Source organism: Crinia signifera, chromosome 1, assembly GCF_055691185.1.
Source record: "Crinia signifera chromosome 1, ASM5569118v1, whole genome shotgun sequence".
Taxonomy (NCBI): domain Eukaryota; kingdom Metazoa; phylum Chordata; class Amphibia; order Anura; family Myobatrachidae; genus Crinia; species Crinia signifera.
The window spans coordinates 356,100,705-356,115,890 of NC_139217.1; the positions used below are offsets into that span (position 1 = coordinate 356,100,705).

A 15,186-nucleotide genomic window follows, 5' to 3' on the forward strand; every position below is an offset into this window, starting at 1 on the left:
CGGAGAATCTGAGCGGGGAACTGTGATGGCTTAAAGGGATGCTGCTGCGGTAGTTTGTACGTGAACAGCATGATCAGAATTCAACTGTTGCAAAAAGACTATACTATAGTAAACTGTAATGGCTTGAAGGGATGCTGCTATGGTAATTGGTACAGGAAATCATAATTGGACTCAACAATGGCAGAAAAAATATATGTCTGAAAAAATATATATATAAAATAAAATAAAATATAATAATGCAGAAAAAATATATATGTGAAAATGAAGATATAATAATGCAGAGAAGTCCACCACATATGCATTGAAAAATTGGTTGTTAACCGTTAACAGAGGTTGATGATGAAAGAATGGGTGAACTGTATGGATAAAGTGTAAAAAGTTACAATAAATATGTGATGATCCTGTCTGAACTTAATAGATCATCTACCTATGATATTATCCTGTATGAACTTGATGTAAATTATATAATAAACAAAATAAATATACAAACTTGTTGTGTATTAAATAATAGACAAAGTGGCATATGTATTAATAATAATAAGTAAAATGTATAGTAATTTCCCTTATATCGTTTCCTTTATCAAGTAGTGGATGGGAAGGAGGTATAGGTGTGGATGCTGGGAAATAATACTACAAGCAGAAAAATGGTACTCTATGGATGTATATAAATGCTGGTAAAAGGCACCTAATTTACTGTAACTATCTCCCCCTTCTTTTCCCTTCCCTATATTCTGTGGATATCAGCACAGAATTCATTACACAGTCTGTATCATTATCTGCTTCCTTAAATACACGGCAGTAAACAATCGCTCCATCTGTCTTTGCAGCACACAGACTGGGCAATCCAGCAATAAATCTCCTCAAGGTAGCATAATAGCTCCTGTCAGAAATTACCACTTACTGACACCTGTGGGGACTAAGATGTACCACTCATGAGGATACAAACCCCAAAAACTTTGGATCAACTAATTCCCGTTACTCTTGACAAACCTCATCCCATTTTTCCAGCAACAACACTACCAGTAACAACATCATTGGTTGTGCTGCCCTTATTATTTAATTTCTTCTCTTTCTGGGACAGGATCAGCAATCCTTGACTCTCTCATTCATTATTGGACACCTAAGGTGGATGATGGACAGCAGAGGTTAGGGACTGCATTATTGACACCAGCCCATCTTTTTCGCTGTTCTCTTCTCATTTCAGTGCTCTCTCATCAGTCGCGTCGTATCCATCCCCCCTGCAATGCAGGTGAGCACCAGGGTGGACTTTTGACGGCGCCTCTGACAGCAGAAGCACCTTATTTCATTTGAGCCTCAAACGCGGGTATCCCTCTCGCATGTTTAAAATATTACTACCATACCACACTGGATCGCCTGAACCCATTCCGATTTCAGCAGCTAAGCAGTGTTGGGCCCGGCTAGTACCTTTGGGAAGACTCTTTGGGAATACCGGGTGTTGTAATTAAATTGCAGCAGGAGATCACCTTCTGGACATAGCTCAATCTTACTAATCTTTCTATATGCTTCTGTAAGTTTCACACTCTTAAATCTTCACTACTTCTTTTCACCATCAGGTAGAGACCTTTCATTACTATCTCCCACTCCCGGGTAGTAATCCCCCTTTATAATTTTATGACGGAGACAGACTGATATATATCTCTTAAACCTTTTGATTCGGTGTGTCAAGCATCCACAATTATATACCTGTACCCTGTATAATTTCCTTTTATATTGTTACTAATTGAACAATTTCTGTTTAACAACAGGGACCTTTTTTGCTATAGGTATTTGTGTATTTTCATCTTAACATTGCGCCTACTTTGATAATTGTATCTAGGACCCTCTCTCTTTTTTGATAGGTTAAAAACCATATATTTTGTGATATTTCCACATACAATTTATTGAATACGTATTGTCTTGTTTAGCACATTGTTTGCATCTGATCTAAATATCACTGTTTTTTAGAGTTTATTCTTAATAAAAGTTAAGTCTTATCTCACCCATATATCATCTCTTCACATTAACTATACTATCGTTATCATCAAGTGTGCCCCAAAAACCCGTTTGCATGTTCCCTTTTTGGTCTTTCTTATGACCACCCCCCTTTTGTTGTCTCACAGTTTAAATACTGAACATCCTTTGGGAGCACCACCAGCCAAACACTGCTATGATATATTCTTGTCAAGCAGTAACCACGCTGGTTTTGTCTATCTAATACCCTTGTACAATTATTACTTAATGTATATTTCAAACCAGTGCCAATCCCTCTCTCTAAATCCACCAAGTTTATCACTTCACCAAGCTTAATAAATCTACCCCTCTGTAAGGTGAGCTGGAAAATATTAACTGTTGGTAGCTCTCGAGGACTGGAGTTGGCTACCCCTGCCTTATCTGAAATGCTCGGGACCACAAGCATTTTGGATAAGGGATTTTTTAGGGGGTTTTTTTTATCCCCCTTCCCCCATACTGACCTGGTCCCATGGTGGTTCACCGATGGTCCCCCGTCGTCCACGGTGTTCCCCCGCATCCAAGGCGGCCTTCAGGATCCTCTTCAGCAGCATCTCCAGTCCCAGGGGTGCATTGCGGTCACGCCGGTAACGTCATCGGCGCTACCGTGCACCCCTGGGACCGCAAGATGCTGCTGAAGGGGATCTCGGATCCAGGAGGCCTCCCTGAATATCGGGGGACGTGGTAAGTATGAGAAAAAAAAGGGAGGGGTGGAAATCTTCCCCCCAACCCTCTGAAATATTCTGGTTTTCAGAATAATTTGGTATTTGGAATACACAGATAAGGGAGACCTGACCTATATAATTTTTTCCTTCATCCAGTTTGATTGCAGAAATATGTAGCAACCTATTGTAGGGAGGACCAGGTGCTGCTGCTGTGGTTTTCGGAGTGCAGCACAGCACAGCACAACCGGTAGTCACTATAATAACTGACCTCTCCAAAAATATGACAATTTTTTTTTTATAGTATAAAATAAAAATGTACATTCTGATAAATAGAATAATAATGTGCCTTATAATAGTCATAAGCACATGGTATAATAACTGACCTTTTGATTGCAGCGGAGAGGAAATGGAAGACACACATTTTGAGATTTGCACTTACACGTGTTTGTATTCCAGATTCCTTTTTTCTTTTTCTGTTCTGCACTCTGATAACCGCAGTAGCCAAAATAGCCGTAGCACCTGGTCCTCCTTACAATAGGTTGAGACCGGGGCATGCAGTCCTGCATTTGGAGTGGTACAGGACCTGTGTTAGTGGAGGTGAAACTGCAGTAGGATTAGTCATGGCAGGCGAAGATACCCTTTGGGCAGCTCCCTGCCTAGACATAGGACATTAATGGTGGAACACCTACTCCTTGAACGGCCATTCCATGACAGCCATGGGTTAGATTGGCATGTTATTGTCTTTTTTATTTATTATTTTATTTTTACAAATTTGTATCATAAGTTGAAGCACTAACGTGTGCTTTAATAATAATAATATTAGCACCAAATAAACAGAGTTTATCTACTAACATTTATCACATTGGGCTGCACAATTTTATATGCCAAGACACTTTATATAGAGTGGAAACCTTCCAACTAGTAGTTTGAAGACCTACCAGAGCAGACGTGTGCAGTGTGTCACAAATCCCAGCACGCATGTTCCCTTATGTCTTCAGAATCTGGCATTGATGGCTTATTATTGTTATTGTTTGATCAGCAGTGAGCAGAAGAAGCTGCCAGTGGGATGATGGGAAACCTATTTTCCCATAAGACTCATTAGCCAAATGAAGTGAATCGAAGGAACAAAATGGGTTAAGTCTAGGAAACTTTTACACTAGTTGTTCCTGCAATATTGGATTCTGTGGAATAACTTAAGGTGTTTTTGTTAATCCAAGGGTAGACAACCTGTTCCTTCACCTGTTCTGTAACTACATTCCCCAGCAGCACATATGGAGATATGCATTTCCCTATCAGGCTGCAGAGCATGACATGTAGTCCCAAAACAATTGGGTTCCCAAACTTTTTTTGTGAAATTTGAACACGTTATTGGCCAAGTGACTGAACTGGTGAAATTCCATGCTTCCCTTTCCTGCCAGGCCATACCCTAAAGGTGAAGAACGGAAGAAAGCCTGTCTCAGTGCCCTCTCTGAAGTGAAAGTCCAGCCAGGTAAGACTATACGAGGTATATTTAGTAACCGTTTAAGGAGATATTGCACATAGCAACCAATCAGACCAATCTTGTAGAAGGTGCTAGATGAAGAAGTAGAGTCTCATTGGTTTGCTGTGGGCAACGTCTCCACTTTTATAAACCCACACTTTAGTAAGTATACCCCTAATGGACTATTTTCATTTATACATCAATATACAAAGCAGAGCATGCCTCAGGGCTGATGAAGTTGCTGCCTGTATTACATGGGCAGTAGCCTCATCAGGGTCCTCTACTCCTCTTCATAGGAACTTGATGGACTTATGTTGTTTTTTCACCCTCTGTAGCTATGTTTCTATGTAACCAATTCTCCAGCTCACGGTCTATCACATTGATGTGTTGCTCAGATAAGCCAGATCTGGGTACATATTACACCATATGTTGTCTGCGTCTGGCGATTGAAGTGACATATTGTACACATTGGGCCTTATTCTGGTTCACTCTTAGAGGCAAATTCCTTCTTAGATGGACAAAACCATGTGCACTGCAGGGGGCAGATGTAACATGTGCAGAGATAATTAGATTTGGGGGATTTATTTTGTTCTGTGCAGGGAAAATACTGACTGATTTAATTTTACACTGCAATATAGATCTCACTTTGAAGAAAAACCCCACCCAAATCGAATTATATCTGCACATGTTACATCTGCCCCACCTGCAGTGCACATGGTTTTGTCCATTTGGTTCACTCTTAGAGGCAAATTCCTTCTCAGAGTAAGGCCCATTGTCTGATGTGTACACATGATTGCGCGATCCCACCCACCCGCCCACCCACTGACATCAGAGTTGTCCCATCTGCTGTTCTGCACGTCAGATGGGACGACCCAGTGGAGTACTGAATGCAGCTAATGATTGATCTATATGTGGTCAGTGCTCTGTATCATTATCTGTTATATGCTGGCAAGACCATATACTGTCTGTGCTGAACATGATCCATGGCATTTGGTAAACGAGTGTGGACATTTTATTTATTTATTAACAGATTCTTATATAGCGCACACATATTCTGCAGCGCTGTACAGAGATTACAGCATTTATCTGCATGTTCCATTTTTCCCACTTTCAGGATGCTACTTACCCAGTAATCCAGAGGCCATAGTGTTGGACATTGACTACAAATCTGGAACACCCATGCAGAGGTGATATAACAATGAGATGACGTACAGTACATGCTAGTTATTGCTACTATAATACTTTGTTTCAGCTGTTGAATATTAGAATTACATAGTTTTGATGGATTTAATGAAAACAAAAGTGTGCATATTATGTGGGATTGATACATATATAGTAAGGCCGACACAAGCATTAGGTCGACAATGGGATGGTTGACAGTCAAAAAAGGTTTTCATGATTTTATGTGCCCATTGTCGACATGGACACCGTATAAGTGTACCGCATATGCTCGCCATGCTTCGGGAAGGGTGCCTCACTGCGCTCGCCACACTATTCTATTCTGTGGTTGGTAGAGGATGAAATAGCACCTGTTTTGAAAAAAAAAGTAAAAAAAAACTCGTGTCGACCTTCCCATTGTCAACTTAATGCTTGTGTTGACCTATTTCTATCGGGCTGTGCCTAAGCACAGTACATTTGCTGTGACTATACCATCACCGTTGTAGGTTTATATGCAGTTTTATGGATATAGTGGATGGATTTGTGTCTGCTACTGCTCATGTTCTCCTATTGGCCCACATCTAATGTATGTTAATGGCTGTAACTGCAGTGCTGCAAAAGCTCCATATTTGGCCAAGTTCAAGGTGAAGAGATGTGGAGTTAGTGAACTGGAGAAAGAAGGTGAGTGGTTGCTCAAGGGAGCCATTGTGTTTTGTAAAGAGGACTGTAAACACTTCTTGACTTATCTGCAACACTCTCTGTGTGAATGGTTTTGTTTCAATTAGGTCTCCGCTGCCGCTCAGACTCCATTGATGAAAGCGAGGAGGAAGGTGGAGATAAAAAAGTTTGCTGGCAGGCAGCCATTTTTAAAGTTGGAGATGACTGCAGACAAGTGAGTAAGAGTTGCATTGGCATCACAGCTGGGTCACCCACCATGCAAACTAGGCTGCTGGTTAGGGCCTGGTAGAATTACCATAGCCTGAATATTTACTGAAGGACCTGCTATATCTTTTGCCTTAGGTACAGCATCTGCCAAGGATGGCAATTGTTGGTGTTATTAGTCTGCCACCACCTTCTCTGTAGCACTTTGCCTGTTAGCCACAGGAGGCCTGGCCACACATTACCAATGATGATGTCCCTATGAGAGACCACCACATTATTAGGCAGACCTGACGCTAACTGTGCAGTGACTGGTAGTTCATTACTGCTCTTGAACATCCATTGCAGCAGAGTCCATTTATAACATGTGAGAGCATTTTCCAAATCGCATCTGCCCTTATTCATCAGACAGGAGGGGGATATCGGCTGTGATTTCTGTATACAATTCAAGCAGTCAATGGGGGAGTTATATTTTCTACTCTGTAAACATATAACAGTCCATGTGTTACTGTTTTTGAATTCATTATCCAGGATTTATTTATAAAGGAACCGGACACTGTGCTACAATAGTGATCTCAAGGGAACCAGCAATTTTTATAATTGCTTCTTCTCAGACTATGTTTATGGCGTGATTGGCGCACAGCAATATACAAAACCATGGTCTTTATTATCAAGCACATGCCAATTCATGAAAAAGGGAACTGTATACAAGTTGCATTCATGTAGTCTGAATTACAAATAAGGGATCGGGTAACTTGAGAAAGCAGTGATCACTGTGGTTGTAGCTAGTGACTGACTGTGTGTCCATGTAACGTGTCTTTCCTCCACTGATAGGATATGCTGGCTCTGCAGATTATTGACTTATTCAAGAACATTTTCCAACTAGTAGGACTTGACCTCTTCGTCTTTCCATATAGAGTAGTGGCCACAGCTCCTGGGGTGAGTAGATAGGAAAGCTTAAGTTTATAATCTGTGAAGTACATTCTGCTTTTCTGATCTGTTATTATGGTCATAATTACATCTGATCTATTCCCCATTTGATGAAGTTTGGCAAATTATTGGTATCAACTTCTGGTATAAAAAAAGTACAGATGAGATGTAATATCCTATCATCTTCTGCACTAGAGACTGCAAAAAATGTAGAGGTCCAATCCACAAAATCCTTATTTTACCCTTTGAGTGCCAACATGAGCGATGTTCAAAATATCCACAAGAAATGCCACATTTGTTATATAAATTCAAATAAAAATGTGTAAAAAAATAAATAAAAATTATATTTCCTATATATTTCCTATATTACAGGTCATTCTGATGAATAAAAATGTTTGCTTGGCAATTTTTACACTTATTTGGCAAATTCACTTGGCACTCAAAGGGTTGATGTAAGGCTACTGTAGGGTTGTGAACTGTTTTGATTCCAATATGCATGGTTTTACATAGCAGCAGGGAAGCTGTGTCCCATAACATATAACTAAAATATAATTACAGCAGGAGACAACATCTTTAAGATATAGACACCTCTTGACAGCATCTGATTGCTACATCTAAAAAAGCAGCGTCAGGTTGCCATTGCAATAGATACAACCTTCGGCTGGTCTGCACTCAGGCTGGTCATAGGATCTGGCTAGTCCAACAATGCAGACCTTGGGCTTTCCACCCCTCCAAAGATCTCTGTCGCTCCTCCGCCAATAAATGTTGCAGCAAACTGCGGCTAAGGGAACAAGAACACAGGACCCCTTATGCACACACACTGTTCCCCATCCATCAGATTTCTAGGTAAACCTTTGTGTTTGTGTACAAATCCAAATCAGGCCCAGTATGAGAAACCGCTAATCCATAATGCCAAAGGGTTAGTCATGATACACATTTCAATATAATATAATATTATATATTAATATCAATATAATAATATATTAGTATTATAATAATAATAAATGTAAATGTAGTGCAGCGGTCTGTCATGAGCATTGTCATTTTAAGGGCATCAGTTTTAAACTCTTTCAGTTTTCAGTGGTGATATATGAAGAAACATCCAATAACCCTTAGTTTGTTGTATGGCAGTGTGGAGTTATCGAGTGTATTCCAGACTGCACCTCGCGGGATCAGCTCGGCCGCCAGACTGACTTTGGAATGTATGATTACTTCACCCGGCAATATGGTGATGAGTCCACCCTTGCTTTTCAGAAGGTACAGTGTGCCTACTCATAATAACGTTTTATGGTACCCTCGAACATGATTGTTTTCTTGTTATGGCAATAACCAGAAGTAAACACAATATTCCTATAAATAATTATTCAGTGCTTCCTAATCTTTGCGGCCACCGCTTACGCCAGTTACAGTAGCCGCTACGTGAATTGCAATTGTCCCCTCGTGGGCTTGCCATGTTTTGGGCTCGTGGCTCTCTTCTCTGGCCACAACATTACTGAAGGTAGTAGATGGTGGCATGGACATAGTAGGGTGGCATGGACCCTGAAATTAAACCTCCTGGGTTGCCGTACGCTATGTACGTTCAGTAGCGTAAGCAGTTGCCACAAAGATGATGAAGTACCAATTATTCTTTCCTTTTTCTGCTGAATGGAATTTGTAAACATCCCACCACTCCCGCCAAACTCTGATGCTATTACATTTTTGCCCCTAGTGTCCTTCCTATATAGTAAAGCTTGTTTTTCTGTTTCCACAGGCTCGATATAACTTTATACGTAGTATGGCAGCCTACAGCCTTTTGCTCTTCCTGCTGCAGATTAAAGACAGACACAATGGCAACATCATGCTGGATAAGCTGGGTCACATCATCCACATAGGTGAGTCCCACTGCTGCACCACTCACTGGGGCAGATGTATTAAACCTGCCGAAGAGATAAACTAGAGAAAAAGTGGAAGGAGTTAACGCACCAGCCAATCAACTTCCAACTGTCATATTTCAAACACTGCTGATTGGCTGGTGGGTTATCTCCTTCCACTTTTTCTCCACTTTATCTCTTTGCCAGGCTTAATACATCTGCCCCAATGTTCCTTCTGAATGCTGTTCTCCAGTCCTACTCCTATACATGTAGAGATTGCAATGTGCTCCGCAGGCCTTGTGCCTCTGTCTATTGCTGTCAGTTCTCATTGTTGTCCTTTTTCTGTGTGTCTGCTGCTTCTGTGCCCATTCATGTGCCCCTTTTTATTTTTTACCTGTAGATTTTGGATTTATGTTTGAGAGCTCCCCAGGAGGTAACCTAGGCTGGGAGCCAGATATAAAACTGACTGATGAGATGGTGATGATCATGGGAGGTAAAATGGAAGCAACACCCTTCAAGTGGTTCATGGAGATGTGTGTGCGCGGATACCTGGCTGTCAGGTGAGCAGTGCATTAATGCATGACCTTTTTTCCCTTTCTGGGTGAAAGCAAATTTAAAAAAAAAAGTCACATTTCTGTTATATCATGCAGAGTCCAACCTGGAAAGAGGACGTAAACAATGGGGTGCTTTCTATACTGTAATATGAAATAGGACTAGAAAAAAATCTATACTGAGCACAGTATGATGCGGAATGCACAGTTGAGGTCTTTTAATGAGGCACCATGATGTGTTTGTCACTGGAAGGAGTTGTGTAGCTTGTTAGTGAGATGTGACAACTCAGCTAGTAGGAGAGGCCACCAGGAGCTGGAGTTTTGTCCATTTTCTCACAGAGTATTTTCCTTACATCCAACAGAGGTGCAGAGTCAAGTATTGCAGTGCCATATGCCAGTGGTTCTCAAACTTGGTCTTCAGTACCGCACACAGTTCAAGGTTCTGTCCTTCCTTACAGAAGATGTCTGATTTTTATTAGGTCAGGTTGTACAGATTACTGTCTGTGAAATGGAATAGCTATACGTTGACATTGCTCATGATGAAAATATGACACAAAATTTGCCCGCAACATACTAATAGGTCACTGCAGTGTTTCTAAGTGTCAGTGCTCCGTACATTTCCAAAGAGTTTACACTTTGGTTCTAGCCTACATCAGATGCTGTTTAATATACTATCGGCCTGATTCAGACCTGATTGCTGATCTGCAAAGTTGATAGCCAGTGCCCAGACAGAAAGAAAACCCGCCGTTTGCATATCTGTGAATGAATTTGCGACAATATATCAGATCGTTATGTAAATCCATACGCAATTCATAAACAATCAAATGATTTTTCCAGTCTGTGAAAATGTGAGTAAATCTGACCTTACCGGTCACCTGCGACGGAGACACGCTGATCGCGGCCAGGGCTGAAGTCACAGACCCTCCCTTAAAATGCTTGGGCATGCCTGCAATTTTTTCGGACACTGCCTGAAAATGGTCGGTATCCACCCCTAACGCCGGCTCCCTGTCAGTCAACCTCTGGTCAAATTTGGTTTACACTCCATACTCAATTTTTGTCACTATTTACCCTTGTGCATGGACGCTACCATCTGTACGCATTCGCATTCATTCTATAATCACTCGATCTGCAAATTCGCACATCAGCGATCAACTCTGAATCAGCCCTATATACCATCGGTTCAATCTGTCTACAAAGTTTAGTAGATAGTCTAGACGGAATTTGAAGATATGCTTTTAGAAGGCAGCAGAAAGCTAGTGATGCAGATTAGCATTAATGTTACAAATCATAACGTATATAAATGACTTTTGTTCATGTTAAAAAGGCATAAAAATGTATATAATAAGTCTCTTCTGGTTTTTGTGGTTGTGTTTTCAACCAGTAGCATCTGATATTCCGAGGGTTAGTTAGTAATGCGCTGCTAGATATGTTGCGGCTGCATCTCCTTTCACCACTATTCTGTCTCACAGACCGTACATGGATGCGGTGGTGTCACTGGTAACCCTCATGCTGGACACAGGATTACCGTGCTTTCGTGGACAGACCATTAAATTGCTGAAGTGAGTACATTGTGAGAATATAAAAGGCCAGGTGTCTGTGGGTCTCCCTTTCTTATATATCACTGTACTTTTCCCAAATCCAGGCATCGGTTCAGTCCCAACATGACTGAGAAAGAAGCCGCTAATTTCATCCTGAAGATTATACAAAATTGCTTCCTCAGCAACAGGTCTGACACATATGCTTCACTCTCATGGCTGTAATGGTTATTTTCCTAAAATGCAATGATATTAGATCAGTGGTAGCCAACTCCAGTCCTCGAGAGCTACCAACAGTTTACATTTTCCATGTCTCCTCCCAGAATCACAAGTGAAGTAATTAGCTCCACCTGTGGATCTTTTAAAATGTGTTCATAATGAGTGCACCTGCGAGGTGAGCTGGAAAACGTGAACTGTTGGTGGCTCTCGAGGACTGGAGTTGGCTACCACTGTATTAGATGATAGATTACCAGGTTACCATATTATGTGTTATATATTTGAGTTAAGCTCGTAGAACAGAGCTTTAAAAAAAAATGGCAGGTATTCAATCCCATTTAATGCTGCCGTTTCCGACTGCATTAAAGGCAGAATTCATCAAAACAGATCCGACTTTTAAACCAGTTGAATCTGTTTTGTCGGACACGGATTGTCGAATTGACGGCCGTTTGTCAACACGCCCCGTTTTTCGACAGTCGATAGGCGAAACATTGAATTTGGCCTGTCGAATACCTGTCGAGCTGGGCAAAAACGGCCCAGGATTCAGACTGTCGGGATGTTCCGACAGTCGGAATCCCGGATTGAATACCACCCTTAGACTAAACATTACTTTCATGCATTTCCCTGAACTATTAATTCAAAATCTTTTTGTTTCTGACCCCCAGGAGCAGAACATACGACATGATTCAGTACTATCAAAATGACATCCCATACTGAGCCCCTGTCTGATCCAGGGTAGCCTTTGTTCGTAGTGATCTACTGTATAGTCTGCTGTGTCTGTGCTCACCCCAATCCACAGTTTCTGAATGTCTGCAGCAGGTGTGAAAGGTGAAGCGTGGCAGGTGACAGCACTAGGCCGTTAGACTTGTGGCTCCAACATGCCTATTTCCATTTGCTTGTTGAAATTCTCCTGTGCAAACCACAATCAGAAATCTGAATCACACAAAGGTTCTGCATATCAGACTAATGTATTTTGTTGAAGTGACTTGGCAGAAAAAAACAAACCATTTTATTTATTACCTGAAACACTGCATCTATTATTCTTCCCAATGAAAGCAGCATTGCCGGTTTGCCTACACTATGATCAGGAATAAGAAATGTTACACTCAGGACTAGAGCACATTTCCCCTGCTTCTATTGGCCACAAGTAGCATGGATTAGATGGGGGAGGGGACATGACTCCTCTGTGACTGGTCATTGCACTGCACCTCTAAATTTGAGGATCCTACGTCACGCTGAAAAGATGAAGATCGCTAATTTCCTCTTCTGTGTAAAAAATAAATAAATATATATATGGAATTGTATTTAATCTGTAAACTGTAATTAAACAAATACAAACTATTTTTGCTTCCTTTATCTGTAAATGTATATCAGTCTTGGTAAATTTATGAGATGTTTTATATGTTGGTCAGTGGTTCTAGTAGACATTAAAATTGATCAATGATGATGTGTGATTCTGGATTTGTTCTTGCAATAAAATGTGTTATTTGTAGTGTAAAACCTAATTTTGCTTGCAATGCCATCATGAAGAAACTGGAATCTAAGCTCCATTGCTTAATACTTGGTAAATGTTTTACACCATATACATCGTTGCTCATAGCGCTCTATTCGCGAGTTGTAAATAACGTTATGACGTGCATGAAGTCCCACACCATGTAATACAGTTTAACCACTGGGTGGTGAATGCTCCACGTTAAGACTACAGTGCTGAATTTTATTCTTGTGTTCTTATGTATTATCTGGGCTCCCATGTTAAATGCACCCCATTTTTTCATACCCCTACTATCCAACTACGCATGGAGTTGATTTTTATATAGTGTGGCGAGCGCAGCGAGCCACCGTGCCCGAAGCGTGGCGAGCGGACGCGGTCTCATAAGAAAAACGGGAGCCCAGATATTACATAAGTACCAAAAAATCTCTTCTACAAAATGCAATGCCGGGCTACCGCCCTGTATGAAGTACTGGATTTTAATCACAGATACAGCATTGTTATCTCAGAAAGCATTCTAGGTTTTGTTTTTATAAAATGGAAAGCAACATGTGATCCACTGTACAATTCAGTTATTATCTCATTAATATGACTTAATAATATGCCCTCATAATCACTCATTAGTATTTATTCCCAATGAGCTCATTTTATGGCTGTATCAGTGCACCTCCCCCAGCCACGCTGCCTCCAGTTTACGCTATCGAGTCCTGTTATCTAGTGATTTTGTCTTTACTCTGTGTACGAAGTTCTAGATTTTATTCTCAGAATCAGCTTTATTATCTCTAAAATTATTCCCGGTTTCATTGTTTATTTAAAGAAACCTGTAATCCACTGTACCACTCTCTCCCTACTGTACAGTATTTCATAACTATGACTTCAACATGGTCTCCATTGCTGTGCTGCAATATGCTGTATACTGTAGGATACAGGCCCTGGTGTCTTCTCCTTTCGCAGATGGCTATTGCCTAGTGTGTATGGTAAGTGACTTGCATTGCATGCTTCTTTGGTTCAATCCCAAGCAAGGCAAAACATTTTTTTTTATTTATTTTTGTTTTTAAATAAATTGATTTGATGTGTCACTTCTTCCCTTTATAGGAAGGGGGAAAAAAATCACTTCTACAGTATGCACAGAACGGGCGGCAGTGTGGCTGGGGGAGGTACTCATTACTCATTACTCATTACTCATACTCATTACTAACTTTTACAGTTTAAAAGATGCACAGTTGGAACTAATTATTTCTGTGTGGAGTCCTGGAAAACATGCACTGTTGGGGGTACTTGAGGACCGAGGTTGGGAACCATGGCTCTAGGGCACCGTGGTTCAAGAATGTGAAGGGAGAATAAAATAGTGCGGTGCAATATTTTGGTATCCATGTCGACTGTGTTGACATTTGGAACAAAATAAGGTACTTGTTTCCTAGCACGGCGCCCACGATATTCAGTCGTATGGCATGCGATTTTAAATTGTATAAGCGCCCTAATGGGTTTTTTCAATGTTAAATGGCCTCCCTATACGATTTTTATTTGTATAAGCACCCTAATGAGTGCTTATAATGTTAAATGCACCCCCACTATCAACGCCAACCCGTAGCGTGGCGAGCGCAGCGGTACGCATCCTCCGACCTTTTCATACCCCCACTATCCACATCGGCATGGAGTTGATTTTATATAGTGTGGTGAGCGCAGCGAGCCACCGAGCCCGAAGCGTGGCGAGCGGACGCGTATTACTTTACATATATTCTGCGTCCCCTCGCTGCGCTCGCCACACTATCTAAAATCAACTCCACGCCGACGTAGATGGTGGGGGTATGAAAAGGTCTGAGGACGCGTACCGCCGCCACGCTTTGGGTTGGCGTTGATAGTGGGGGTGCTTTTAACATTGTAAGCACCCATTACGGTGCTTATGCAATTAATAATCTTATAGGGGGGCCATTTAACATTGAAAACACCCATTAGGGTGCTTATACAATTTTAAATCGTATACCATTGTATATGGCAATGCAATGGTATATAATTTAAAATTGCGCAACATCGCATACCATTGTATGGCTTATGGTATACGATGCGATGGGCGCCGTGCTAGGAAACAAGTACCCCCAAAAAACTGAAAAACCTCATGTCGACATTTTGACTGTCAACCTTGCCCATGTCGACCTAATGCATGTGTCAACCTAATAACCCTATCGACCTGACATGTTGACAATCAGAAATGTTGACCTTGGTGCTTTTTGACCTTCAGTGGTCGATCCAATGCATGTTGACCTTTGTGCTGTCAACCCTTTGACCCATACCCCTTATGGCTATGGCACTACAGAATACAATGTACAGGTACTGTAGTAAGGATTGACAAGCTGCCCAGTGCATTGTAAATACATGCCCCCTTTATATAGAATAATACTGCAGGACAAACTACATGATGAAATGAT

The 15,186-nt window shown here is 41.1% G+C and overlaps 1 protein-coding gene and 1 pseudogene across 2 annotated transcripts in view; both read left to right on the forward strand.

Annotated features, from left to right (window-relative positions):
• Window positions 1-12,718, forward strand: part of PI4KA (phosphatidylinositol 4-kinase alpha) — a 141,291-nt gene extending 128,573 nt beyond the window's left edge. For both annotated transcript variants that reach the window (XM_083149000.1, XM_083149011.1), the window contains 11 exons: window positions 4,091-4,161; window positions 5,267-5,339; window positions 5,921-5,991; window positions 6,096-6,202; window positions 7,024-7,128; window positions 8,251-8,376; window positions 8,870-8,990; window positions 9,370-9,529; window positions 10,990-11,079; window positions 11,163-11,246; window positions 11,937-12,718. In XM_083149000.1, the coding sequence (XP_083005126.1) occupies window positions 4,091-4,161; window positions 5,267-5,339; window positions 5,921-5,991; window positions 6,096-6,202; window positions 7,024-7,128; window positions 8,251-8,376; window positions 8,870-8,990; window positions 9,370-9,529; window positions 10,990-11,079; window positions 11,163-11,246; window positions 11,937-11,988 (1,060 nt within the window). In that variant the 3' untranslated portion in view covers window positions 11,989-12,718. The remainder of the gene's footprint in view (window positions 1-4,090; window positions 4,162-5,266; window positions 5,340-5,920; window positions 5,992-6,095; window positions 6,203-7,023; window positions 7,129-8,250; window positions 8,377-8,869; window positions 8,991-9,369; window positions 9,530-10,989; window positions 11,080-11,162; window positions 11,247-11,936) is intronic.
• LOC146040716 (5S ribosomal RNA) lies at window positions 1,348-1,465 on the forward strand (annotated as a pseudogene).
• Window positions 12,719-15,186: the final 2,468 nt, after the last annotated feature.